Here is a 26,348-nt window from a genome sequence, read left to right as displayed (position 1 = left end):
GAGAGACACGTGTATAAATATGCACCTCTACGTACATATGAGAACGCTCATCAGAGCATTGGTTACAATAGCCCTAACCTGCAAACATCCCAAACGTCCATCCACAGGAGAATGGGTTCATAGCTTGTAGTGTGGTCACGTACTAGAATGGCATACAGCAATGAACTTGAATAAACTGTATCTACACACAACGACACAGATGAATCCTACACACTTAATGGTAAGTTGAAGAAACATGGGTTTTGTTTACATAAACTTCTAAAACAGGGAAAACCAAAATTATGTTATTCAGAGGTGCAGATATTGGGGGTAAAACTATCCATACAAGTGAGGAAGCGATGCCTGTAAATGTCAGGATGTTTCCATGCTCCGTGCAGGAAGGTGTGGGATGGAGAAAAGAGGCTGGAGGTTTCGGTGGGTGGGGGTTACTTGGGGATTTGCTTTATAATTTTTGTTAAATTGTGCGTAGATCCTGTGTATCCTCTATAGTTCACATTTTATTAATATTTAACAGTAAAGGATTACATCAATAAAACGGAGGCACACACACGTACCACCTGTTCTCCCTTCGTGGGTTCCCCACCCCAGTTACAGACAGACCACCCACCACCCAGGACCCCAGGTATCAGCCTTGATGACTCCACCCACCACCTGGTGGCCAGTCAAGCAATTCCGTCCTATGGGTCTCCCCTCCCAACGCCCCACAGAGCCTCGCCCCCCCTCCCTCCATTCCTGCCGTCAGCACAACCGTGGGAGGGGTGGCCCACCAGTGTCTCACGTCCACCCGAGAACAACCAGAGATGGCTACTCCTCCCTGGACATTTTTCCAACCTGTTTCCACGCACTGCCAGAGTGACTCTTTGGAAACACCACTTGCATGGGGAACTCACCTGGTCAAAGACCTTCAGTATCTCCCTACTGCCCAAGCTCCAAGATGGGGCCCCTTCTTATCCCTCTGGTTTCTCTCTTGCCCCTCCCACTGCCACCCTGCCCCCCAAGCCCACGTGTCTGCACTCTCTCTTCCTTTTACCACCCCCAACTTCCCCCTCCCCCTTCCCCTGTCCCACTCTACTCAACATGGAGGTCTCAGTTAGAAGTCCCCTCTCATAAGAAACCTTCCTGCCAGGCTGGGTTACACCCCTCACCCTGCCCTAACAGCCCGCCTAAGGAAGCAGCCAAGCCCGCAGGCTCCAGGATCTAGGGTCTGGGTCGGTTTGTGTTCCTGTGGCGCGGGTCCCTGTGGTGAAGGACTGAAGCCAGGACCTGCCTGCCTGAGGCCAGAGGCCCCCGTTGCTGGGGAGGAAGGTCTGGGGCGCCTCTGACAGGCAGCTTCTCAGCAAAGCATCCCCTTGGCCAGGAAGCCTGGGGAGGGGCCAGGAGCCAGCAGACTAAGAGACCCCATGGGCTCCAATACGAGGACATCAGCAGTGACTACGAGGGGCTGAAGTTGAACCAGAGGCCCTTTCCCCATTTGCCTTCCAGGAGCAACATAAGCCTCTCAGATTTTTGTTGAACTCAAAGAACTTCTCGGGCTTCCCTGGTGGCGCAGTGGTTGAGAATCTGCCTGCCAATGCAGGGGACACGGGTTCGAGCCCTGGTCTGGGAAGATCCCACATGCCGCGGAGCGACTAGGCCCGTGAGCCACAATTGCTGAGCCTGTGCGTCTGGAGCCTGTGCTCCGCAACAAGAGAGGCTGCGATAGTGAGAGGCCTGCACACCGCGATGAAGAGTGGCCCCCGCTTGCCGCAACTAGAGAAAGCCCTCGCACAGAAACGAGGACCCAACACAGCCAAAAATAAATAAATAAAATTAAAAAAAAAAAAAGACCTTCTCCACAAATGTCGATCCCCATGCAGAGGATGGGAGAGCCTTGGAGTCTAATGTGATATAAAAATTAATAATGAAATGGGACATTTTTGCACCCCCAATTTTGTCCACACACATCATCTTATGTTATCATTGCCTGGTACATCCCTGGTCCCACCAGATGGTGAGCCTGGAGGAGATGGGGGAGAGGGGTGGCGGGAGCAGCAAATGGGCCTCCTCCCTTCATGGAAACCTCAGGCTGAACAAGGCTGGCTCAACATGTGGTCTTTGTGCATGTGGGATAGACAGAGGGTAGATGGACAGATGTTGGATGTTGGATGGATGGATGACTGGATAAAAGGACAGATGAATGGATACATGAACAAATGGAAAATAAAGGAATAATGAAGGGATGGACAGACAGAAGGATGAATGGATGAACAGATGAGTGAATGAACAAAGAGATAAATGGATGGGTAGATGAAAGAACAGCAGACATTCCCAAAGAGGGATGGAAAAACTTATCAGTTTTCTTATTTAACAGAGGTGGGAAAGCCAAGTCAGGGCCTCAGATGCACTCTTGCTGGAAATGCCCCACCTTGCAGTTGGCAGGAATGTGGGAGTCCTCGCTGTCCTCTGCAGGTTGCCCACGGGCTCTGGGACCAGGGAAGAAGGCAAAAGTAGCCAACCATGACCCCTGGTGGTCACCATAGGAATGACCACCCCAGCACCTGACTTGGCGGCCCTGGCGGTGCCCAGCCAGCTGAGGAGCCCACCTTCACCCTGACCCCAGCTGCTGACCTTCTGGCCCTTAGGCTGAGGCTCCCATGTAAATGTTCTTAGACACAGCTCACATCACCAGTGGTATGAGAGGTGCTGGAGCCGGTGTTCACACTCTGAAGGGCCTACTCCTGACCAAGTCCTGTTAGAAATCACCTAGAGAGAGCTGCTGAGGACATCCGTGAACAGGTGACTAATAACAGCCCACATTTAAGCACTGCTCATCACGCTGGGCGGTGGGCCAGGCCACTCACACCTTTCTCTCCCTCACAGCAGCCCTGGAAATAGCAACTAGGACGGCCCCCATTTTATAGGTAAGAAAACTAAGTCTCAGAGAGGCCTCAAGAGGATTGCCAAGGTCTGCGGTGAGTGACTGGCAGAGCCAGGATTCGAACCCAGACTGTCTCTGATTCCCTCCCATGCTGGCTCCCTGCCTCCCTGCCAAACCCTGCTGGGACAATAATCATGGCTGACTTCCTGAGCATCCCGGGTGGGTCCCCAAGGGAACACAGACACACACACACACACACACACACACACACACACACACACAGCCCCTGCCACTAGAGAACTCGTCATCCAGTGGGGTTGCTCCCATCCCTCCACTGTTCTGATAAGGAAACAGAGGCTGATTTGAATCTCAGCTCCAGCACCGAGTAGCTGTGTGACCTTGGGCAAGTCACTTAACCTTTCTGTGCTTCAGTTGCCTCATGGGTGTAACAAGCATGATAATAATCAAACTTACCTCACAGAGTTGTTGTGAAAATTGAGTTAATATATGTAGGGAGCATTGGGTACATAGTAAGGGTTCCCTCTTACCATTATTAGGAAGAAAATGGGGCTCAGAGAAGGAAAAGCCTGAAAACTCACAGCTGTAGCAATTCCACACTTACTTTCATTGTTTTTCAACAACAGGATGGAGACGAGGCCAGGCAGCGAGATGGGGAAGGTGGCAGTGGCCGTGGGCTCTGTGGCGATGCTGGCAGCGGACCCTGGGGAGGACGACTTTCCGAAGCTTTTCTGCTTCTGCCGGCAGAGCCGCCCCAGGTCCGCAGACCTGGGAGGGGTCACTGACTTCTTGGCGGCCCAAGCAGCCCAAGGCACGGAGCCTGGTGCCCCCAGGGTAGTCAAATCTCAGCTAAATGCGTCCCCAGCCAGTGACCACGATGCATACAGAGCAGGACTTCAGCTGGCCAGCAGGTGGCGAGCCTACGGACTGCAAGCCTATCCCGGATTTATTTTTATCCCAAACGCTTCCTCACAGGTCACCAGCGGCATTAGGTGAAGCAGTGCCTTAAGTTATATTCCCGGAAACCCAATGTATGTAACCTGGACAAACATGTGACTAAGAAGAGACCCAAGATTTGTGGGAACAGAGCAAAGAGCTTCTAAGGTATAAAGAAGTGTATAAATGGAGACCCTGAAGTTTATTAGAGAAACTGCACTGGGTGACCCTAGGCTACCATTGTAACTGGGACGGTAAGAAATACTCTGCAGATGACTACACACCTTTCCCTGCTGACCTGACTTTCCTCTCAGAGTAAGTGGACACTGCCTGTGGATTTCAGGGTTTCCGAGCTGAAGCAGGTATCCTGAATTACTAACGATTAGACTCCACGCTGGGAATCCACGTAGATAAATCTGAACTAGATCACTCCAAACCCCTGCTGTCGTTCAGCTTTGGACAGTCTGCCATCTTTCTCCTGGGTGGCCTCAAAAGAGATGAAGCCCCCATCCCCATGTGTATGCACAGCGGTGACGTCATGGTAATGTCAGGTCTCAGCTGCCTGTTGAATCTTGCAGTCCCGAGGGTCCTTCCCAGTCCAGAAGGGGAGAGCCTGCCTTGCTGCCTAGAGACGCCTCTCCCAGCTGACCTCCCCAGAGACTCCGTGGTGGAGCCCTGTTCTGTGGAGGACTGGCAGGTGTGTGCCAGCTACTTGAAAGCTGCTCGTGTTGACATGACTGTCGGACAGGTGCTAGCCATAGGTCAAGACTGCCCTTTGGAACCCATGGAGGAGAATAAAAGAGACATCCCCACAGAAGGTTCCTGCCATCTGGATGATGAGAATAGCCAAGAAAAACGAGCTAGGTTAAACCCTGACTGCTGAGACTTAAGAGAGCCCATTCTTTGACTCAGGCAGGTCTCACAGTAAATGACCAGGCTGTTTTGTATTGCCATAGACTTTAGCACTGAGACAAGCCAAAAACAGACCGGGAAAAATTCATCACAGATCACACTGTTGCCTTGGAACGCATCCTGAAGAGAAAACTGATTAAGCACTTTGTTCAGAGAAGTGTTTGACATGGTCCAGTCCTGGTTAGGTTTTGGCACTAACGTATGTGAGAAGTCCGAGGAAGTATGAGCTCCCACCGCAGCCTTCTCAGCCTCGCCATTACTTCTGAGAGACGTAGAAGTGAGTTTCCATGCCTATGGAGTCTTCTTTTTTTTTTTTTGGCTGCACTGCGCAGCTTGTGGGATCTTAGTTCCCCTACCAGGGATTGAACCAGGGCCTTTGGCAGTGAGAGCTTGGAGTACTAACCACTGGACCGCCAGGGAATTCCCTCCATGTCTATGGAGTCTTTAAATACCTCAGGGGACTTCCCTGGCGGTTCAGGGCTTAGGACTCCATGCTTCCACTGCAGGGGGCATGGGTTCAATCCCTGGTCGGGGAACTAAGATCCTGCAAGCCACGTGGCACAGCCAAAAATAAAATAAATACCTGAGGTTTTATTGATGGGAAACATAATACCCCTCCCACCACCCCATCTAGTGATTTGTGATAAAATTGTGGGTCCATGAACCAACCATTAGTCTTGTCTTCTTAATTCTTCCAATCAACATCAAATTCTTTGATCTTCTCTGGCCTTCACAGAAGAATCTTATACACATTAAGACAATGGAACTGGAAATCACATCCCCTGGAATAGAAAGTAATCACAGTTCTCTCTCTTGCCTAAAAGGTAAATATACATAAACTCAAGGAAAGGGGAACAATAGTTACTCCAGATGTCTTTTTGGTCTCTAAACTCTTCCAGTTCGCTTTTAAATGCAATTTTAATTGTTGGACTAAAAATGTCCCAAGGGTATTCTGTAACTGTTTAATGCACGAATAAACTTAATTTCAAATTAAAAAAAAAAAAACAGGTTGGAATCACATCACTCTTCTCAGAAACCAGCTCCCCTTTGCCCTCCAATAAAATCCAAATGCTGGAGCCTCCACTACCCTTCCCCCTCCTCCCCTCTCCCTCCCCAGAGGTGTCTTGAACTTTGTGGCTGTCACTCACTCACTCTGTCTGTATAGTTCAGTAGAGTATACATGCTTAGATATCATTTGCTTGTGCAGGGTTTAAAACTAAAGAGTATCAAACCATGTATAGTCTCTGGGATTTGAGTTTTTCAACTCAGCACCACGTGTCTTAGATTCACCATGTTGTTGCAGCGTTTCTGCGATTGCCAGCAGTGCTGTTATGAACACTTTCAGGTGTGTATCTAGATACACCTGCAGGGCTTCCTCTCAGATAGAATCCTGGGAGTGGAATGGCTGGGACACAGGTGTGCCACTGTTATCTTTACAGAGAAATGCCAAACTGTTTTTCCACGATGCTTGAATCACTTTACAGTCCTGCCAGCAATTCTGAGAGTTCCTGCTGATCCACGTCCTAGCCAACATTTAACAGTGTCAGATGTTGCACTTTTTACCAACCAACTGGGTAGAAAATAACGTCTCATTGTGGTCTTCATTTCCATGTCCCTGATCGCTAGTGAACTTAAGATCCTGTCATGTTTTCTGGCCATTTCATCTTTTGTGAAATGCCAGTTCATGGTTTTTGCTCATTTTTCTCTTGTTTATCTTTTCTTACTGATCCATAGGGGATCTTGATACCAACTCTGTGCTTACATCTTTTCCCAGATATGGCTCGTCTTTTCACTTCTTTTCAGGTGTCTTTTGACATCTGGAGTAACTATTGTTCCCCTTTCCTTGAAACAGAAATTATTTTTAATTTTTAAAAAATTTTATTGTAGTATAGTTGATTTAAAATGTGTTAGTTTCTGATTTACAGGAAAGTGAATCAGTTATACATATACATGTATCCACTCTTTTTTAGATTTTTTTTTCCCATATAGGTCATTACAGAGTATTGAGAAGCATTTGCTGTGCTATACAGTCGGTCCTTATTAATTACCTATTTTATATATAGTAGTGTGCATACATCAATCCCAATCTCCCAATTTATCCCTCCCCCGCCCCCTTTCCCCCTTGGTAACCATATGTTTGTTTTCTACATCTGTGACTCTGTCTCAAACAGAAATTATTTTTGGTGTGGTCAGTTGCATCTTTTCATCATGGTTAACACGTTTTTGGTGTTTTCTTTAAGAGTTGTTTCCCCACCCTGAAGTCAGAAAGATATTAACCTATATTTTCTTCAAACAGTATTAAAGTTGTGCTTGTGACATGTAAGTCCTTAATCCATCTAGAGCTGATTCTTTCTTTCTTGTTTGGCTGCCCCACGCGGCATACGGGATCTTAGTTCCCCGACCAGGAATCAAACCCGTGCCCCCTGCGGTGGAAGCACAGAGTCTTAACCGCTGCACCGCCAGGGAAGTCCCTAGAGCTGATTCTTGAGTACACTGTAAGGCAGAGATTCAAGTGGACTTTTTCCCCACATGTATAACCAATTTTACCTGCTCTACTAAATCACATGGTCCCTCCCCCTCTGGTCTGCCAGCTTCCACTGTCATAAATCAGAGTCCCACACATGCCTCCTCTGTTTCCAGGCTCTCTTTTCCATTCCTTTGGTCAATTTGTTAATCCCAGTGATAAATTTCCAAATATGTAGGGATATTTTAAATTATATCTTTGTTATTACTAACTCCACTGCACTGAGGTCAAAGAATGTGCCCTAATAGCAATTCTTTGAAATTTTTTTGGAGGTTGCTTTCTAATCTAGTATACTATCAATTTTTGAAAATAGTCCATAAATGCTTAAGGAGAATCGGATCGTGGGAGACAAAATTCAATTAATGTCCATTATATCAAGTCTGTTGCTTATGTTGTTCAAATCTTCCATATCTTGGCTAATTTGTTCAGCTTTGCCATCAATAGTTAAGGAAGCATTTGAAATATCCCATGCTGCTGGTGGATTTGTCTCCCTAGTCTATCAATTTTTAAAAGATTTGTCGAAGTAAATTTGCAGATGATAATTCACTTTTGAAATGATACGGACGTTCATAAGAGAGAAATAACGATTGTCATGGGGGAAGGGCAAAGGCCATGGAGGTGAGAGAAGGCCCCATCCTAGATTTTACAGGTCAGGGGCAGCTTCCTGGTCCAGACACAGGGAGATCAGGAGAGGCTGCAAAGCTGAGATCATAAGGGTGTGTTGCCATCTTTCTGCAAATGAAAGTCCTGAGGGACAGTGTTCCAGGCAGCTTGTGCCAAGGCCTGGAGGTGAGAAAGGACCTGTTCAGGGAACTTGAAGTATTAATAGTTCAGGGTGGCAGAAGCAAGGAGGATGAGGAAGGAATGGTGGGAGACGGGTGGGAGAAGTGAGCACAGGTCAGACCCCCAGGGTCTTCGAGCTCCGGAGGGGAGTTTGACTACAAGGACGGGGAGGTATGGAAGGGTTTCAGCAGAGAGGGACGTGGTCAGGTTACAGGATGAAAAAATTCCCTCTGGCTTCTGAGTCAAGCTCAGACTGGGAGTGGGGAGGCAGGGAGGCCTGTGAAGAGGCTCTGTGGTGGATGGAGGCTGGTCTGCACCATGGTTGATGGGAGGGGCACCACAAGGCAGAGCCCTTGAGCATCCTGGTGGCAACCTTGGCTGGCAATGGGAGCCCTGGAGGAGGAGCCTCGAGTTGAGTGCAGGGCTCATTCAGTGGGCAGAGGGGTCCCCAGTCAGCACAGGGTGGATTGATTTGAAGGGTAAAGAGTGCACACCCCAGACTCCAGAGCCAATGCTCCTTTCTAAGAGTGTTGCCAGACTTAGCAAAAGAAATAAAGAAAAGAAAAAAAATAAGTAGACAGAGATCTACAGGATAAAATTTGAATTTCAGATAAACAGTGAACATTTTTTTGTATCTGTCCCTCAAATTGGGCATCCTGTATTTTATCGGGCAACCCTCATTCAACCCTCCTCCCCCCATACACACACTATGTCTTTCTGAAAAAAACCAGCAACAAAGCAACATAGAAACTGCTAGTCTGTGGCCTTTCTGGCTTCAACTTGTCATCCTTCACCACGGGCCTCCTCGGAGACTCTGGCCCTGAGCAGTGAGCCCTAGGCGCCTCCCGCTCCATCTTCCGCTAAGTCTGGAAGCCCCTGACAGCTGGGCCCGGTGCCCAGTCTGGGCAAAGCCAGGACCCCACTGGGAGTGAGGGGAGGGCACCGAGGCCCATCAACGGCCCCCTCATCCCTGCCCCCCACCCGGTTAGGGCGTTTCCGGGAAGTGGTCCCTGTCCAGCGCCTGAACCCCAACCAGGCTCAGGGCCACATAGCTGGGGCCGTTTCCTAGAATTACCAGAACGATTCTGTGTCACTGTGGCCACATCCTCCCTGGGGCAGCCCTGGGCTTGGTAGGATCTAACAGGCCAGGTCTGGGCTGGGGTGGGTCCCAGGCAAGGCCCTGCTTCAGTGGGCTGTGGACCCAGCCTGGGTCACCGCTCCCCAGAGCTGCCCAAGAGAGGGGCCGGAGGTGCCCATGATCCTCGGCACCCGCATTGGGACGGGGGCCCATCAAAAGGCCTGGGGAGCCTAGTACAAGCTAGGGCTGGCCAAACTAGGGGAGCTCGAATGGGGGCTCACATCACCCTGAGAGAGGCAGGGGGACACTCTGCTGGAATCGGAGTGGGAGAGAGAGCTCCTCTGTGGGAAAACTGGAGAGATTTCATGGGAGGCATGATAACTGAGCCCCTGAGAATTTAGATAGATCAGAGGATTTGGGAACCGAGGGGTAGGGGGACAGGTGGCAATGGCCTGGAGCCTGTACCGTGTGAGGAATGTCCCTAAAATGACAAAAGGCCAGCAAGGCTGGACCAAAGGCAGCTCTGGGGAAAGTGGGAGAGGAGGTAGCGCAGCCGAGGGACAGCAGGATATGCTGAGCAAGGAGCTGGGCCTGTGAGGCCGAGCAGACCTGGACCTTAGAGGGTCGGCCTCTGAGACTCAGTTGACACGGTAATAATAATAACAAAATACGAATGATAACAATAACCATTTACAGAGCACTTACCCTCTGCTAAGCCTCTTTATGTGGGTTATTTTATTTACCCTTCAAAATAGGTACTACTATTGCCCCTATTTTACAGATGGGAAAACTCAGGCACAGAGAGGTGGAGTGGCTTGTCCACAGTCACACAGCTGACAAGTGACAGAGCTGGCATTTGAGCCCAGGCAGTCTGCGGAGCCTGTGCCACTCACCAATTAGTGAAGGGCTATTCATATCAAGAAATGAACAGAGGGCAGAGGATTCCCCTGGGAGAAAAGGGATCCGGCTCCAATTCCCTCCCTGTGACGTTCAAAGTCACTGCAATCTATCTGATGGCCTGGGGCGGGGCCCTGAGAGCCTATCCCAGCCCAGTGCTCTAGTGCCAGGTATGCCCAGAGCATAAGACCCCAAGAACCAGAGCGGGCGGCTGCGTTGGGAAAGAGAGAAATGGCTGTGTCGGCAGTGCTAGCATTCCTCCTGTTGGTCACCCAGCAGGTGCAGTCCTGGAGGCAGAGCCTCTCCATCTGGTGTGTCATGTCCACAGACAGGCGACCACAGCATCACCAGACATGGTTCTGAACCCAGTGGCTTCTGACATTGGCCAACAGCGCCCCCTGGTGTGAAGCCTGGGAAAGGTGCTCGCTTCATGAGTGGTCTCCCACTTGGCCTGACAGGACAGGTCAAGGGCAATGGTGATTTTCTACAACTGCGACAGCTAACAAAACATACAGGAAGGAAACTGAAATGGGAAGCCTGACAAAAGACTTGTATAATTTATACCAATTTATAAATACTTTAGGTGCCCACCAACTCCAAGAGAACAGACAAACAAGCTTGGGATTTAGAACCCACACCCTCACGCCTACCAGGTGAAATTCAATCCTGCCCAGTCATCAAATAGCCGGGTCACTGGAGCTCAGATGGAGGGGAAAGAGGCGCTCCCCTCCCACCTCCAGGAAGCCCTGTGGCCTCAGCTGCTGGTCTTAATGCCTATGGGGGTCTGGGGAACACTGGAAGAGGAGCCTCTGGAAAGGACTGGACTTCCTGATCTTTGGGAAGGGCGGACTTGGAGTCAGAGTCATCATAATTTGGGGGTTAAAGGAAAAGAGGCCTCAGGTACAGGCTGGTGAGGTCTCACACACTAGGTGGGTCTCTAGGCACTGGGTTGGGGACCCCCAGCCAGGGCTGACCCTCTCCCGGAGGAAGGAAGCAGGGCCCAGCAGGTGTTTTCAGGGCAGGCCCAGGCCAGGGTGGGGATCCCCAACCCACTATGACCTCTTCCTCCCTGGTGCCATTCAAACTGCATAAAGCTCTGGGATTAGGCAGGACCAGAGCCATCTGCCGCCATGTCACAGATGTGGAAACCAAGGGTCAGTGAGAAATGACAGGCCCAAGGTCAGACAGTGAGACTCAGAGACAGGCATTGAAACGTGGCCTCCTGACTCCCAGGCCAGTGCTCTGGCCATAGGCCTGGCCAGCTGGGCCCAGGCACCAGGGGCAAGTATGCTGCCCCCAGGTGGGGCTGGACCCACCCAGAGCAGAATGCCTGGGGACGGAGAGCAACACGCTGCCCTCTGGGCCTGGAGAAGGCATGGAGGTGGAAAAGGCCCCCTGGAGGTGACAGTGGCCTCTGGTGTCCAGCAGCTGGCCTGCCATCTTCTTGAGGGGAAGCCAGGGCCTCCGGCTACAGGCAGCCAGAGAAGCTGGGGGCTCCAGGCCAGGAGGTCCAGACAGTCCAGACTATTGCATCATCTGGGAGGAGCTGAATGCCTCCATCTCTGCCTCTGAGCGGCGCCTCTGGGAGCAGAACCACAGGAAGAGGAAGAAACCTGCACGCAAAAGACTGGTTAGTGGAAGCATCGCAGGAACAGCGTGGGGCCTCCTCCAAAATCCAGGCATCTCCTTGGTTGGGGTAAGTGGGGCCTCCCTGAGGCCCAGCAGTAATTCTCAGAAGCCCTTCCTGTTGGAGGCCAGAAGGGACTGGGCGTAGGAGCTGGAGGACCAGCCACCGCTAGCCCATAGGCTGCCTTTGTGCAAATTACAAGGTGGCGCCCCTTCCTATGGGCGGGCGTAGCCCCAAGCCAGCTTGTCAGGGCCCAGATTTCAGCCCCTGACTCACCCCCTCGACCTGGAGCCCTTCAGTAGTAAACCTGTAGCAGCTGTATGCTACCCCCCTGGGGTTTCCTCCACGTCAACCACAGGCCCTACCGTAGAGCGAATTGAAGGTGGTGAAGAGGAAGAGCTGGGGCAGCAGGAAGACACCAAAGGAGAAGAAGGCCAAGGTCCAGGTGGTGCCCAGCAGCACGGTGAGGCCCAGCACGGTGACGGTATCCCAGCAGGCCCGCGGGCCCAGCGCCTTCTCCCGCGCCCGCAGTCTGTGCAGGACCCGTAGCGCCCAGGCCAGCACCACCAGGTTGAAAAGGGATGTGAGGCCACCAGAGCCCATGACCAGGACACCGTGCACCCAGGGGTTCCGTACCCAGCATCTGCAGGGGAGGGGTGAAGCGCTGGGGTTGGTGTGGCTCCCAACGCTGGTGGCAGGGAAGCCACGGTCTCCTGGGCCTCTGGACTGCCTCTTGAACCCAGTCCGGTCTTCCGGCTCAGACCCATCATTTCTTGCCTGACTGCACACGTGGTAAAGTCCTGGGCTCAGCTTTCCAGCCAGGCCACCAGGTAGGACACACCTGCCACCTCAGCCCCCTGCCTGAAGCCCCTGCATGCCTCCTTTACCCTCCTTTACCCACCTGAAAACTCTTTCTCTCCTCCCTTGAACATCTAACCCTTCCCCCTTCCACGGCCAGCCCAACTGTCAACTTATAAGGTAGTGATTGCATCATTGGTCCATGGTCCTCTTTCCTGGAAACTTCTCCTTCCACCCACCACATGATTATCACCATCTCATCCCCATCTTCATGCAACGGCACCAGGAGCCCCTCCCCACCTGGACTGGGCCACCGGCCCTTCCCTGAGCTGCTGCAACTCGAAGCTTGGTGGAGGGGCACTCTCCATGTGTGGACTGAGGAGCCGGGGGGGCAGCAGGAAAACTCCACCAAGGGCAGAGGAAAGATCAGAGAGATACCTGACAGTGGCCCCAGCCCTGGTCCTAGACCCTCCGTGAGGTCTTCACGCCCTTTGCTTCCCCCAAACACCTTCAAGGCAGGTGCTGCCTTTTACCCCATCAGGTCACTTGATTTCCGTGAATCAGCCATACGATCCTCATGGTGACCCTATGAGGCTTAGAAACGCACACCTGCCTAAGGTGAGACTTGAAGCCCCGTGGTCTAAGCACAGAGCCTGCGCCCCTAACTGTCACGATCACCTGCTCGGGCTCCTGTCACTGCAGTCACAGAGTCCTTGAACATTATTTTGGGGGTTCATCCAAGTGGATGAGTGTGGTGCTGGATCATTCCTTTTCACTGCCAGATGATCGTCTGGCAGGGGTGGCTCTATCGCATTTATTAATCTGGTGTCCTGTCAGTGGGCATTGGAGTTATTTTCAAGGTTTTTAAAAACTGCTGTTAAAGAAGATGTGGTATACACACACACACACACACACGCACACATACACACATAAACACAATGGAATATTATTCAGTCATAAAAAGAAGGAAGAACCAAGATGGCGGAGTAGAAGGACGTGCTCTCACTCCCTCTTGCGAGAGCACCAGAATCACAACTGGCTGCTGGACAATCATTGACAGGAAGACCCTGGACTTCACCAAGGAGGATACCCCACGTCCAAGGACAGAGGAGAAGCCACAGTGAGACGGTAGGAGGGGCGCAATCAGAGTAAAATCAAATCCCATAACTGCTGGGTGGGTGACTCACAGACTGGCGAACACTTATACCACAGAAGTCCACCCACTGGAGTGAAGCTTCTGAGCCCCACGTCAGGCTTCCCAACCTGGGGGTCCGGCAACGGGAGGAGGAATTCCTAGAGAATCAGACTTTGAAGCCTAGTGGGAATTGATTGCAGGACTTCTACAGGACTGGGGGAAACAGAGACCCCACTCTTGGAGGGCACACACAAAGTAGTGTGCGCATCGGGACCCAGGGGAAGGAGCAGTGACCCCGGGGGAGACTGAACCAGACCTACCTGCTGGTGTTGGGGGGTCTCCTGCAGAGGCGGGGGGTGGCTCTGTTTCACCGTGGGGACAAGGACACTGGCAGCGGAGGTTCTGGGAAGTGCTCCTTGGCGTGAGCCCTCCCAGAGTCTGCCATTAACCCCACCAAAGAGCCCAGGTAGGCTCCAGTGTTGGGTTGCCTCAGGCAAAACAACCAACAGGGAGGGAACCCAGCCCCACCCATCAACAGTCAAGTGGATTAAAGTTTTACTGAGCTCTGACCGCCACAGCAACAGTCAGCTCTACCCACCACCAGAGCCTCCCATCAAGCCTCTTAGATAGCCTCAACCACCAGAGGGCAGACAGCAGGAGCAAGAAAAACTACAATCCTGCAGCCTGTGGAACAAAAACCACATTCACAGAAAGATAGACAAGATGAAAAGGCAGAGGGCTATGTACCAGACGAAGGAACAAGACAAAACCCCAGAAAAACAACTAAATGAAGTGGAGATAGGCAACCTTCCAGAAAAAGAATTCAGAACAATGATAGTGAAGATGATCCAGGACCTCGGAATAAGAATGGAGGCAAAGATTGAGAAGATGCAAGAAATGATTAACAAAGACCTAGAAGAATTAAAGAACAGACAAACAGAGATGACCAATACAATAACTGAAATGAAAACTACACTAGAAGGAATCAATAGCAGAATAACTGAGGCAGAAGAACGGATAAGTGACCTGGAAGACAGACTGCTGGAATTCACTGCTGCGGAACAGACTAAAGAAAAAAGAATGAAAAGAAATGAAGACAGCCTAAGAGACCTCTGGGACAACATTAAACGCAACAACATTCGCATTATAGGGGTCCCAGAAGGAGAAGAGAGAGAGAAAGGACCAGAGAAAATATTTGAAGAGATTATAGTCGAAAACTTCCCTAACATGGGAAAGGAAATAGCCACCCAAGTCCAGGAAGCGCAGAGACTCCCATACAGGATAAACCCAAGGAGAAACATGCCGAGACACATAGTAATCAAAGTGGCAAAAATTAAAGACAAAGAAAAATTATTGAAAGCAGCAAGGGAAAAATGACAAATAACATACAAGGGAACTCCCATAAGGTTAACAGCTGATTTCTCAGCAGAAACTCTACAAGGCAGAAGGGAGTGGCATGATATACTTAAAGTGATGAAAGGGAAGAACCTACAACCAAGATTACTCTACCCGGCAAGGATCGCATTTAGATTTGATGGAGAAATCAAAAGCTTTGCAGACAAGCAAAAGCTACGAGAATTCAGCACCACCAAACCAGCTCTACAACAAATGCTAAAGGAACTTCTCTAAATGGGAAACACAAGAGAAGAAAAGGACCTACAAAAACAACCCCAAAACAATTAAGAAAATGGTCATAGGAACATACATATCGATAATTACCTTAAACGTGAATGGATTAAATGCCCCAACCAAAAGACGTAGACTGGCTGAATGGATGCAAAAACAAGACCCATATATATGCTGTCTACAAGAGACCCACTTTAGACCTAGGGACACATACAGACTGAAAGTGAGGGGATGGAAAAAGATATTCCATGCAAATGGAAATCAAAAGAAAGCTGGAGTAGCTATACTCATATCAGATAAAATAGACTTTAAAATAAAGAATGTTACAAGAGAAAAGGAAGGACACTACATAATGATCAAGGGATCAATCCAAGAAGAAGATATAACAATTATAAATATATATGCACCCAACACAGGAGCACCTCAATACATAAGGCAACTGCTAACAGCTCTAAAAGAGGAAATCGACAGTAACACAATAATAGTGGGGGACTTTAACACCTCACTTACACCAATGGACAGATCATCCAAAATGAAAATAAATAAGGAAACAGAAGCTTTAAATGACACAATAGACCAGTTAGATTTCATCGATATATATATAGGACATTCCATCCAAAAACAGCAGATTACACGTTCTTCTCAAGTGCGCACGGAACATTCTCCAGGATAGATCACATCTTGGGTCACAAATCAAGCCTCAGTAAATTTAAGAAAATTGAAATCATATCAAGCATCTTTTCTGACCACAACGCTATGAGATTAGAAATGAATTACAGGGAAAAAAACGTAAAAAAGACAAACACATGGAGGCTAAACAATGCGTTACTAAATAACCAAGAGATCACTGAAGAAATCAGAGAGGAAATCAAAAAATACCTAGAGACAAATGACAATGAAAACACGACAATCCAAAACCTATGGGATGCAGCAAAAGCAGTTCTAAGAGGGAAGTTTATAGCTATACAAGCCTACCTAAAGAAACAAGAAAAATCTCAAGTAAACAATCTAACCTTACACCTAAAGAAACTAGAGAAAGAAGAACAAACAAAACCCAAAGTTAGCAGAAGGAAAGAAATCATAAAGATCAGAGCAGAAATAAATGAAATAGAAACAAAGAAAACAATAGCAAAGATCAATAAAACTAAAAGTTGGTTCTTTGAGAAGATAAACAAAATTGATAAGCCATTAGCCAGACTCATCAAGAAAAAGAGGGAGAGGACTCAAATCAATAAAATCAGAAATGAAAAAGGAGAAGTTACAACAGACACCACAGAAATACAAAGCATCCTAAGAGACTACTACAAGCAACTTTATGCCAATAAAATGGACAACCTGGAAGAAATGGACAAATTCTTAGAAAGGTATAACCTTCCAAGACTGAACCAGGAAGAAACAGAAAATATGAACAGACCAATCACAAGTAATGAAATTGAAACTGTGATTAAAAATCTTCCAACAAACAAAAGTCCAGGACCAGATGGCTTCACAGGTGAATTCTATCAAACATTTAGAGAAGAGCTAACACCTATCCTTCTCAAACTCTTCCAAAAAATTGCAGAGGAAGGAACACTCCCAAACTCATTCTATGAGGCCACCATCACCCTGATACCAAAACCAGACAAAGACACTACAAAAAAAGAAAATTACAAACCAATATCACTGATGAATATAGATGCAAAAATCCTCAACAAAATACTAGCAAACAGAATCCAACAACACATTAAAAGGATCATATACCACGATCAAGTGGGATTTATCCCAGGGATGCAAGGATTCTTCAATATACGCAAATCAATCAATGTGATACACCATATTAACAAATTGAAGAATAAAAACCATATGATCGGGGCTTCCCTGGTGGTGCAGTGGTTGGGAGTCTGCCTGCCAATGCAGGGGACGTGGGTTTGAGCCCTGGTCTGGGAAGATCCCACGTGCCGCGGAGCGACTGGGCCCGTGAGGCACAGTTGCTGGGCCTGCGCGTCTGGAGCCTGTGCTCCGCAACAGGAGACGCCACGGTGGTGGGAGGCCCGCGCACCGCGATGAGGAGTGGCCCCCGCTTGCCGCGGCTGGAGAGGGCCCTCGCAGAGAAACGGAGACCCAACACAGCCATAGAAATAAAATAAAAAAAAGTGTTAGAGTTATAATTTAAAAAAAAAAAAAACCATATGATCATCTCAATAGATGCAGAAAAAGCTTTTGACAAAATTCAACACCCATTTATGATAAAAACTCTCCAGAAAGTGGGCATAGAGGGAACCTACATCAACATAATAAAGGCCATATATGACAAACCCACAACAAACATCATTCTCAATGGTGAAAAACTGAAAGCATTTCCTCTAAGATCAGGAACGAGACAAGGATGTCCACTCTCACCACTATTATTCAACATAGTTCTGGAAGTCCTAGCCACAGCAATCAGAGAAGAAAAAGAAATAAAAGGAATACAAATTGGAAAAGAAGAAGTAAAACTGTCACTGTTTGCGGATGACATGATACTATACATAGAGAATCCTAAAACTGCCACCAGAAAACTGCTAGAGCTAATTAATGAATATGGTAAAGTTGCAGGATACAAAATGAATGCACAGAAATCTCTTGCATTCCTATACACTAATGATGAAAAATCTGAAAGAGAAATTATGCAAACACCCCCATTTACCATTGCAACAAAAAGAATAAAATACCTAGGAATAAACCTACCTAGGGGGACAAAAGACCTGTATGCAGAAAACTATAAGACACTGATGAAAGAAATTAAAGATGATACCAACAGATGGAGAGATATACCATGTTCTTGGATTGGAAGAATCAATATTGTGAAAATGAGTATACTACCCAAAGCAATATACAGATTCAATGCAATCCCTATCAAATTACCAATGGCATTTTTTACGGAGCTAGAACAAATCATCTTAAAATTTGTATGGAGTCACAAAAGACCCCGAATAGCCAAAGCAGTCTTGAGGGGAAAAAATGGGGCTGGAGGAATCAGACTCCCTGACTTCAGACTATACTACAAAGCTACAATAATCAAGACAATATGGTACTGGCACAAAAACAGAAACATAGATCAATGAAACAAGATACAAAGCCCAGAGATTAACCCACGCACCTATGGTCAACTAATCTATGACAAAGGAGGCAAAGATATACAATGGAGAAAAGACAGTCTCTTCAATAAGTGGTGCTGGGAAAACTGGACAGCTACATGTAAAAGAATGAAATTAGAATACTCCCTAACACCATACACAAAAATAAACTCAAAATGGATTAGAGACCTAAATATAAGACTGGACACTATAAAACTCTTAGAGGAAAACATAGGAAGAACACTCTTTGACATAAATCACAGCAAGATCTTTTTTGATCCACCTCCTAGAGTAATGGAAATAAAAACAAAAATAAACAAATGGGACCTAATGAAACTTCAAAGCTTTTGCACAGCAAAGGAAACCATAAACAAGACGAAAAGACAACCCTCAGAATGGGAGAAAATATTTGCAAACGAATCAACGGACAAAGGATTAATCTCCAAAATATATAAACAGCTCATTCAGCTCAATATTAAAGAAACAAACACCCCAATCCAAAAATGGGCAGAAGACCTAAATAGACATTTCTCCAAAGAAGACATACAGACGGCCACGAAGCACATGAAAAGATGCTCAACATCACTAATTATTAGAGAAATGCAAATCAAAACTACAATGAGGTATCACCTCACTCCTGTTAGAATGGGCATCATCAGAAAATCTACAAACGACAAATGCTGGAGAGGGTGTGGAGAAAAGGGAACCCTCTTGCACTGTTGGTGGGAATGTAAATTGATACAGCCACTATGGAGAACAATATGGAGGTTCCTTAAAAACTAAAAATAGAATTACCATATGACCCAGCAATCCCACTACTGAGCATATACCCAGAGAAAACTGTAATTCAAAAAGACACATGCACCCGAATGTTCATTGCAGCACTATTTACAATAGCCAGGTCATGGAAGCAACCTAAATGCCCATCAACAGAGGAATGGATAAAGAAGATGTGGTACATATATACAATGGAATATTACTCAGCCATAAAAAGGAACGAAATTGAGTCATTTGTTGAGAAGTGGATGGATCTAGAGACTGTCATACAGAGTGAAGTAAGTCAGAAGAAGTTGAGACACAGATGTAGAGAATGGACATATGGACACCAAGGGGGGAAAACTGCGGTGGGGTGGGGATGGTGGTGTGCTGAATTGGGCGATTGGGATTGACATGTATACACTGATGTGTATAAAATTGATGCCTAATAAGAACCTGCAGTATAAAAAAACAAACAAACAAAACAACTAATACTAAACTTTCATTGGGTTATTTGTATGGAAATATGTTAATATAAATGTTTCAGACATTACATGAAATTTCTAAAAATCTTATATTTGTATTTGTATGGAAATATGTATGGAAATATGTTAATATAAATGTTTCAGACATTACATGAAATTTCTAAAAATCTTATATGTTCTGGTATAATGTTATAAGTAATAATCCTAGTTATTACTTTAAAATGTATATCTCAGAAATAACTAATTTTCTTGTCAACTGCATTATTATGAACTTTCATCAAATCTTTAACTGTGGTCATTTTTAAGTCTTTCGTCATTTACAGACAGTTCTGGGTGTACTCTGATGCTTTTGCAAATATGTTCCTATAAAAGGGTTTCATCTTCAAGAAATTCATGGAAAAGACTCTGACAAGTACAGGTTTCTGGTAACTGACTGTACTGCTGAACTGAATGAATAAGCATTTTCAGAACTCTAATGAAAACCTGATGAACTCAAAAAAGTGCTAACAAAAGATCAAGATGAAAAAAACAATTTAATTGGGACTGAGTGAACTGATGAGGATGAGTATAATTTTTGTGACTTTCTGTCTGAATTAAAAAAAAAAAAATCCCACAAGGACTCAGAGGCAAAGAATATACAAATCAATTTTCACTGCAAAGTAAAGGAGCTGTTACAGTGGAGGATTACTGGACTGAATGTCAATATTATGACATAGTATGAGTGTGTTTCAGGTTTGGTAATTGCAATCATTGTTGCTTTTGTTGTGGTCATCCATGTACAATGCTTGGTGTCAGTCTATTTATCTCTTGTAAAAATAAAATACAGTGTGTGTGTGTGAAAAAAAAAAGAAGGAAATCTTGCCATTTGCGACAACATGGATGGACCTTGAGGACATTATGCTAAGCGAAATAAGTGAGACAAAGAAAGACCAATACCCAAATACCGTACTATCTCACTTACTTGTGGAATCTAAAACAAACAAACAAAAAAACAAGTTCATAGATACAGAGAAGAGACTGGTGGTTGCCAGAGGCCAGGGAGTGGGGGACAGGGTGCAAAATGGGTGAAGGGGGTCAAAAGGTGCAAACTTCCAGTTATAAAATAAATAAGTCCTGGGGATGTCATGTACAGCATGGTGACTACAATTAACAATACTGTATTGCATATTTGAAAGTTGCGAAGAGAGTAGATCTTAAAAGTTCTCATCACAAGAAAAATTAATTCTGTATGTATGGTGACAGATGTTAACTAGACTTATTGTCGCGGTCATTTGGCAATATATACAACCAAATCATTATGTTGCACACCTGAGATTAATAAAGTGTTACATGTCAATTATACTTCAATTTAAAAAATAAAACAAAAAATGTAAAAGAATTTTTAAAAAATACATATATACGTAGTAAGGGTTTTTTAAATGCAGTAGAATAAAAGTCACAAAATCCAGGGTGAGAGGGAAGAGGGAGAGGTGAGGAAGACCGGGAAGAAGATGGTTCTTCGGGCGGGAGCTTGCTAACATCCCTGCATTACCGTGCTTCCTGTTCTGTGGAAGCGTCACTGCAGTTCTTTGCCCATGTCACATATTATACAATAAAAACACACGTTTAAAGAGTCCTAAGTCACACTTCCTCTGAGAAACCACCCCGATGCTCACAGAGAGGAATTAACCCCATCTCAGCCTCACTCTGTGCCCAGAGCCCTCACTTCCCAGAGACTGGGATGGGCAGTGGTTGGGGGCCGGGCTCTGGAGCCAAGTCCCAGCTCTGCCCTCAACTGGCTGGGTCTCCTTGGGCAGGGCTCTTCAGCCGCCTGTGCCTCGGTTTCCCCAGCTGTAAACAAGGGCTGACAACGGGGCCGGCTCCTTGCTGTGAGAATTCAGAGCCATCCCTCAGCCGTCCTGAGCTGGTGTCATCCAGGAGAGGGAAAAGGCCAGACGGCCAACTGCTGGTGATGGGTCTGCAGGGGGTTGTTAAGCTATTCCCTCTATGTTGCCTGTTAGAAACATTTCATCACAAGAAAAAGGTTAATGTCTGAGGGCACGGGAAGGGGCGACAGAGTCTGTCCCCCAGACCGCCTTGGGCCCCCTCGCCACATACACTCTGAGCCCGGTGCCTGGGGTGTCCCAATCCCCACAACACTCTCTTCTCTGACTAGGAGGGTTGGAGGGCTGGCGGTGCCATGCCAGGCCCAGGTCACGGGGAGCCAGAGCCAAGCGCGTGAGCGAAGCACGGAGGTGAGGAGAGAGAAGAGCCAGGCGCAGGCTGAGCTCCACCGCAGGGCCTGAGAGCCAGCGGGGGGGCTGGCTGCCAGCAGCCAGGGGGCAGAGGACCCCCTGCCCTGACCTGGCCTTGGAGGCCCATGTGCTTCCTAGAACTAGCATAGAGAGTGAACCTGTCCTGCAGGAGACCTTGGGGATCCAGCAGAAGGGGCGTGGCAAAGCCCCCTGGAAACCACGCCCCGTGTAAGCAGTAGCCCCCTCCCTGCCCTGCAGCCAGTGCCCCGCTTACAAGGCACCCTATCTAGAGCCCCAGGACCAAGTGGCCCTGCTGCCAGAGCCAGGGAGCCTGCCACAGCCCTGAGCGCACTCACATGTACGTGCTCTGGAAGCCCGTGCTATTCCCCTGGCTGTCGGAGAGCGGGATCCTGTGGGGTCCGTAAACTGAGCTCTTGACGGCGAGAAGGAGCAGCACCAGGAAGGCCGGGACCCCTGAGGAGTGGGACAGAGGCTCAGTGTCTGTCAGGAGACCCCAGAGATGGGCTGCTCATGGGTTATTGGGGCTCCTAAAACAGGATTCCGCTGGGCAAGCAGGGGGCGGGGGAGGGGAGGGAAAGAGATCGCTCTGAGTCCCCAGCCACTGTCATGTGGTCCAGCCTCAGAGCAATTAGCCTGGTGGTCTTAGAGAAGGCTGATATGAATGAGGGCTCTAGGGTAGAGTGGTAGCGGCAGTAGTAGTGGTCACACTGGGAGGTGATGGCTGGAAGGTAATGGGAGAGAGGGTTTGGGAACCGGTGAGGAAACAGATAATAAAGAGAGGGGCTAGGATGGTGATAGAGACGCCGATGATGGTGGTACCAGAGATGGTGGTGAACACAAGGATGAGGATGGTGGAAGTGATGGTGGTATTGGAGGTGGTGATGATAGATGTTTTGGAGGTGGAGGTGGTGATAAGAATAGTCATGTAGGAAGTGGCGGTGGGCGCCGGCAGGGATGGTGACCAGTGGTCATGGCAGTGGAGGAGAAAGAGGACAGGAGGGGACGGACGCCCAGTCTGGCTGGAAGCCTCAGGAAGCAAGGGAGAGGGAGACCGTGCTTACCCCAGCCCACGGTACAAAGCTTGAGCACGTATCGGCGGATGTAGATGTTGTAGACGCGCCCAAGTAGGAGGTAGAGGTTGAAGCCTTCAATGGCCATCCAGGCGAGGCAGCTGAGCAGCGCGTAGTGCAGGGTGGCAGCCAGTGCCACGCATGCTGACCCAGGCACGGGGGGCATGGCCAGCACGGGGCTCAGCAGGAAGGCGACATTGAGGAGCAGCACCGAGGCGTGCAGGTTCATGTGGATGCATGTAATGGAATCACTCTGCTTCCTGCGGGTGGGAGCGTGGCCCTCCGTGACCGGGACGTCACCAGGCAGCGCTACCCCCTGGGCTCATAGACACATAATGACCAGGACACAGGTCGAGAGGGGCAGGGACCCAACAACAGCCACACGCAAGGAGGCTGGTCTCCTGCTTCCCAGCCTCTGCACTCTGGAAAAGCCCACCTGACTCTGGGGGCCCAAGTAGGAAAGAAGGAGGGGTGCTGAGCAGCAGTGGGTGGGCAGGCCCAGCATGAGGGCAGGGGAATACCTGTCATGGAGGTGCAGCAGGACCGTGAGCAGCGAGGCCACAATGGAGATGCTGCAGCCCACCAGGGAGATGTATGTGAGAGGTGCCAGCAGCTCTGCAGGGACCGGGGCCGGAGAGAGTTGCTGTGGGAGGGAAGGGGGGCCAGAAGCATGGAAATGCCCTCCACTGCCTAAATCAAAGAGACCTGCCAAGACCTCAGCTTCAAGCCCCCCTACCCTACAGTCCTAGCCGTGGTCCTGACCTGAAAACAGCCACAGCAGACACAGTGGCTTTTCTGCCTCCCAACTCCCATCTCCCCTTCCTCCCCTCCCTCACTCCCGCACGTGGGTGGACCCTCCACTTCTCCTACTACGTGTAGTCAGGTGCACCAGGCCTGGTCTATCAGAGCCTTCTCTCCTCCTGCCCACAGTGATTGGTTAAGGGATGGGCATGGGACACACTCTAGGCCTGTGGGACTCAGTCCCATGACTTTGGCTGGCAGAATTGGGTGAGAGAGGTCTCGTTCTACTGACCTGAACCTAGTAGGACATAAAACAGGAAATGTCAGCAGCCATATTATAAGACCATGGGGACATCCTGTCTGAGAACTAAGCTAACACAAAGCAAGCACAATTGACAGACTGAGACAGAGTCCTATCTTGGTGACATTGAGCCCCTAGATCAAGACATGCCTGAAGCCTAACCCAGCCTTTTCGGGAACGTGAACCCATAAGGTTTTTTTTTGTTTTTTTTTCCCTTAAGCCCATTTGAGTTGGATTTTCTGCCCCCTGTACCGGCTTTTGCCTTTCTCCTCTGTCCTGGATATGGGGCCCTCTGCAGCTCTGACCACCCTCGCCCAGGCTAGATGCACACATACCATGAGAACAGCAAAGTAGGTGAGGTGGTTGCAGCGGCAGAGCACCTGGGAAGGTGAGGGCTGCTCTGTGCGGCAGCCCTCAGTGCTCCAGGCCCCCCAGTGGTGCTTGCTGGCTCCCTCCTTCCAGAAGACACAGGTCATTGTGTAGCCTTCCTAAGGGGAGATGCTGGAATTGGGTGCATCCAAGGGGTGGAGGGGAGGGCCATGGATCAGAGAGAGTCTGGAAATTGTGGGGGCCAAAGGTGACTCAGCTGCACTGTTGTCAACATTTTACCAGGCACTGGCTGGGCTTTGGCATCAGGCAGACCAGATTCCAGCCCCACCTCCACCACGGACTCTGAGAGTGACCTGGGAAAGTCACAGAGGTTCTCTGAGCCTCAGTTTATTCATCTGCAAAATGGGATCATTTATACTCAAGTCACAAGGATGGTGGAATAATCAAAGGCAATGAGAAATCTTGAGTGCCCAGCTCTGGCCAATACAGTAGGTGCTCTATAATCAATGTCCGCTTTCCCCTCCTCCCCATGGGGAACGATGACAGCCCAGACCCATCCCAGTGGGGGAGAGAGAGTCATCTACAGACAGCCCTGACGCCAAGCCCTGTGGGTGGAAAGGTGAGGGAAATGAAACAGGCACACCATGGAAGACCATGGAGGAAAAGGCAGAGGAGTCCTGAGAAGGGAAGGGACAACTGGGGCACTGAGGCCTTAGAGGACACATCAGATTTCAACAGAAGTGGAGCAAGGCTATAACAGGTGCAAAAAGCCCAGAAGAATGAAAGGAAAGGACAGAGGAGAAATTGGGAGTGCAGAGCGGTCCTGATGAGGCTGACAGAAGATAGGGCCAGAGTGTAGAGACTCTGGGGCCTTTCGGGAATGCCATCAGGGCTTGTGCCCACCCAGCAGTCCTTCTTCCTTCTTTCGGCAACAATATCTGTAGTTTCCTTGAGGACCCATCCCTCTCCCAATGACAGGTCAAATGAATCCAGCCCAGTCCCTGGGCCATGTGACCCAGGTCTGGCCAATCTACATGTTCCATCCCCCTGGGCACAGTGATGGGTCAGGGATGGACACATGACCCAGCTGGACCTTTAGAATCCGTTATGGGATCCTGGTTTGCACCAGCAAGAAAGAGCCTGCTAAGAAGAGGGGAAGGAGGTCCAGCACTTCAGCTGCCATCTTGCCACACAGTGGAAAGCCAAGGCAGGAAACCATTGTTGAGAGATGGAGACTGAGCCATTATGGCATCATATCTGTGCCTGAAGCTAGAACAGCCCTGGACATTTCATGTACATGAGCCAATAAGCTGGCTTGAGTTGGTTTTCTATCATGTGCAATTCAAAGAATCCTGACGAATGCAGTGTGTAAAAGCTTCTCTCTCATTTCTTTGGCAGGAATTTTCAAAGTATGATAGATTTAAAGCAGCTTGTTTCTAAGATAGTTCCACAAGTCTGGGTTTGATCAAACCAGTGTTCGACAGGACAGCCACAAGGGGGTAGGGGCGGGTTGGAAATGGGGGTGGCCCCAACAATACCAGGCTTTGGTTGTGCCAGAAGCTGATGTTCACCGGCTCACTGAGGTTGCTCACTTGTCCATGGCTCAGCTGGGCACCCAGAACATAGTTATTGAGCACAGATGAATTGATGTCTTTCTGGAAGGGCAACAGAAGAAGCACTGACTGGAGGGGACATGAGGAGACCCTGGATGAGGTCCAAGAGCCCCCCTTCTCCAACCCCTCCTCCCTGGATGAGAACAAGCAGACTGGCTTTCACTTGTACAACTGCGCCAGCCTCGCAGCCTTTGCGTATGCTGCCCCCTCCACCTGGAACCCTGTCTTCTCACTACCACCACCATCACCTCCCGTTTGTTAAATGAATTCCAGCCTCATACCCTCCATGTCACCCTACCCTAACTCACTTTCAAATCCAAGGTTAAAAGGCACCTCCTCCAGAAGCCCTCCAGGACTGCTCATTGGGAACCATCCTGACCCCACCCTGACTCATCCATCCCTTTGAATCTCTATGGTTATAATCAACCGCGAGCTAAAATTAAGTCTCTAAGGTCCCGGTCTAATTGTTGAGATAGAGAGCTCTCTGAGGACAAAGATCTTGTGGCCTACT

The 26,348-nt window shown here is 48.6% G+C and overlaps 1 protein-coding gene and 1 pseudogene across 2 annotated transcripts in view; one reads left to right on the top strand and one right to left on the bottom strand.

Annotated features, from left to right (window-relative positions):
* Positions 1 to 3,502: 3,502 nt before the first annotated feature.
* Positions 3,503 to 4,694, top strand: LOC309648781 (nucleic acid dioxygenase ALKBH1 pseudogene; annotated as a pseudogene). The gene has a single exon. The product of its transcript is annotated as a nucleic acid dioxygenase ALKBH1 pseudogene (transcript).
* A 6,813-nt stretch (positions 4,695 to 11,507) lies between these two features.
* ADGRG5 (adhesion G protein-coupled receptor G5) overlaps positions 11,508 to 26,348 on the bottom strand; it is a 31,297-nt gene continuing 16,456 nt past the window's right edge. The window contains exons 7-13 of the mRNA XM_082437821.1: positions 25,763 to 25,879; positions 24,230 to 24,382; positions 23,374 to 23,495; positions 22,844 to 23,112; positions 22,118 to 22,235; positions 11,998 to 12,275; positions 11,508 to 11,618 (exon numbers count right to left, since the gene is read on the bottom strand). Coding sequence (XP_082293947.1) covers positions 11,530 to 11,618; positions 11,998 to 12,275; positions 22,118 to 22,235; positions 22,844 to 23,112; positions 23,374 to 23,495; positions 24,230 to 24,382; positions 25,763 to 25,879 — 1,146 coding nt within the window. The 3' untranslated portion in view covers positions 11,508 to 11,529. The remainder of the gene's footprint in view (positions 11,619 to 11,997; positions 12,276 to 22,117; positions 22,236 to 22,843; positions 23,113 to 23,373; positions 23,496 to 24,229; positions 24,383 to 25,762; positions 25,880 to 26,348) is intronic.

The sequence above is a fragment of the Balaenoptera physalus genome, assembly GCF_965194825.1.
Source record: "Balaenoptera physalus genome assembly, chromosome: 19".
NCBI lineage: Eukaryota > Metazoa > Chordata > Mammalia > Artiodactyla > Balaenopteridae > Balaenoptera > Balaenoptera physalus.
Note: the sequence above shows the minus strand (reverse complement) of the source record. Positions and strands in the feature narration are given on the sequence as shown.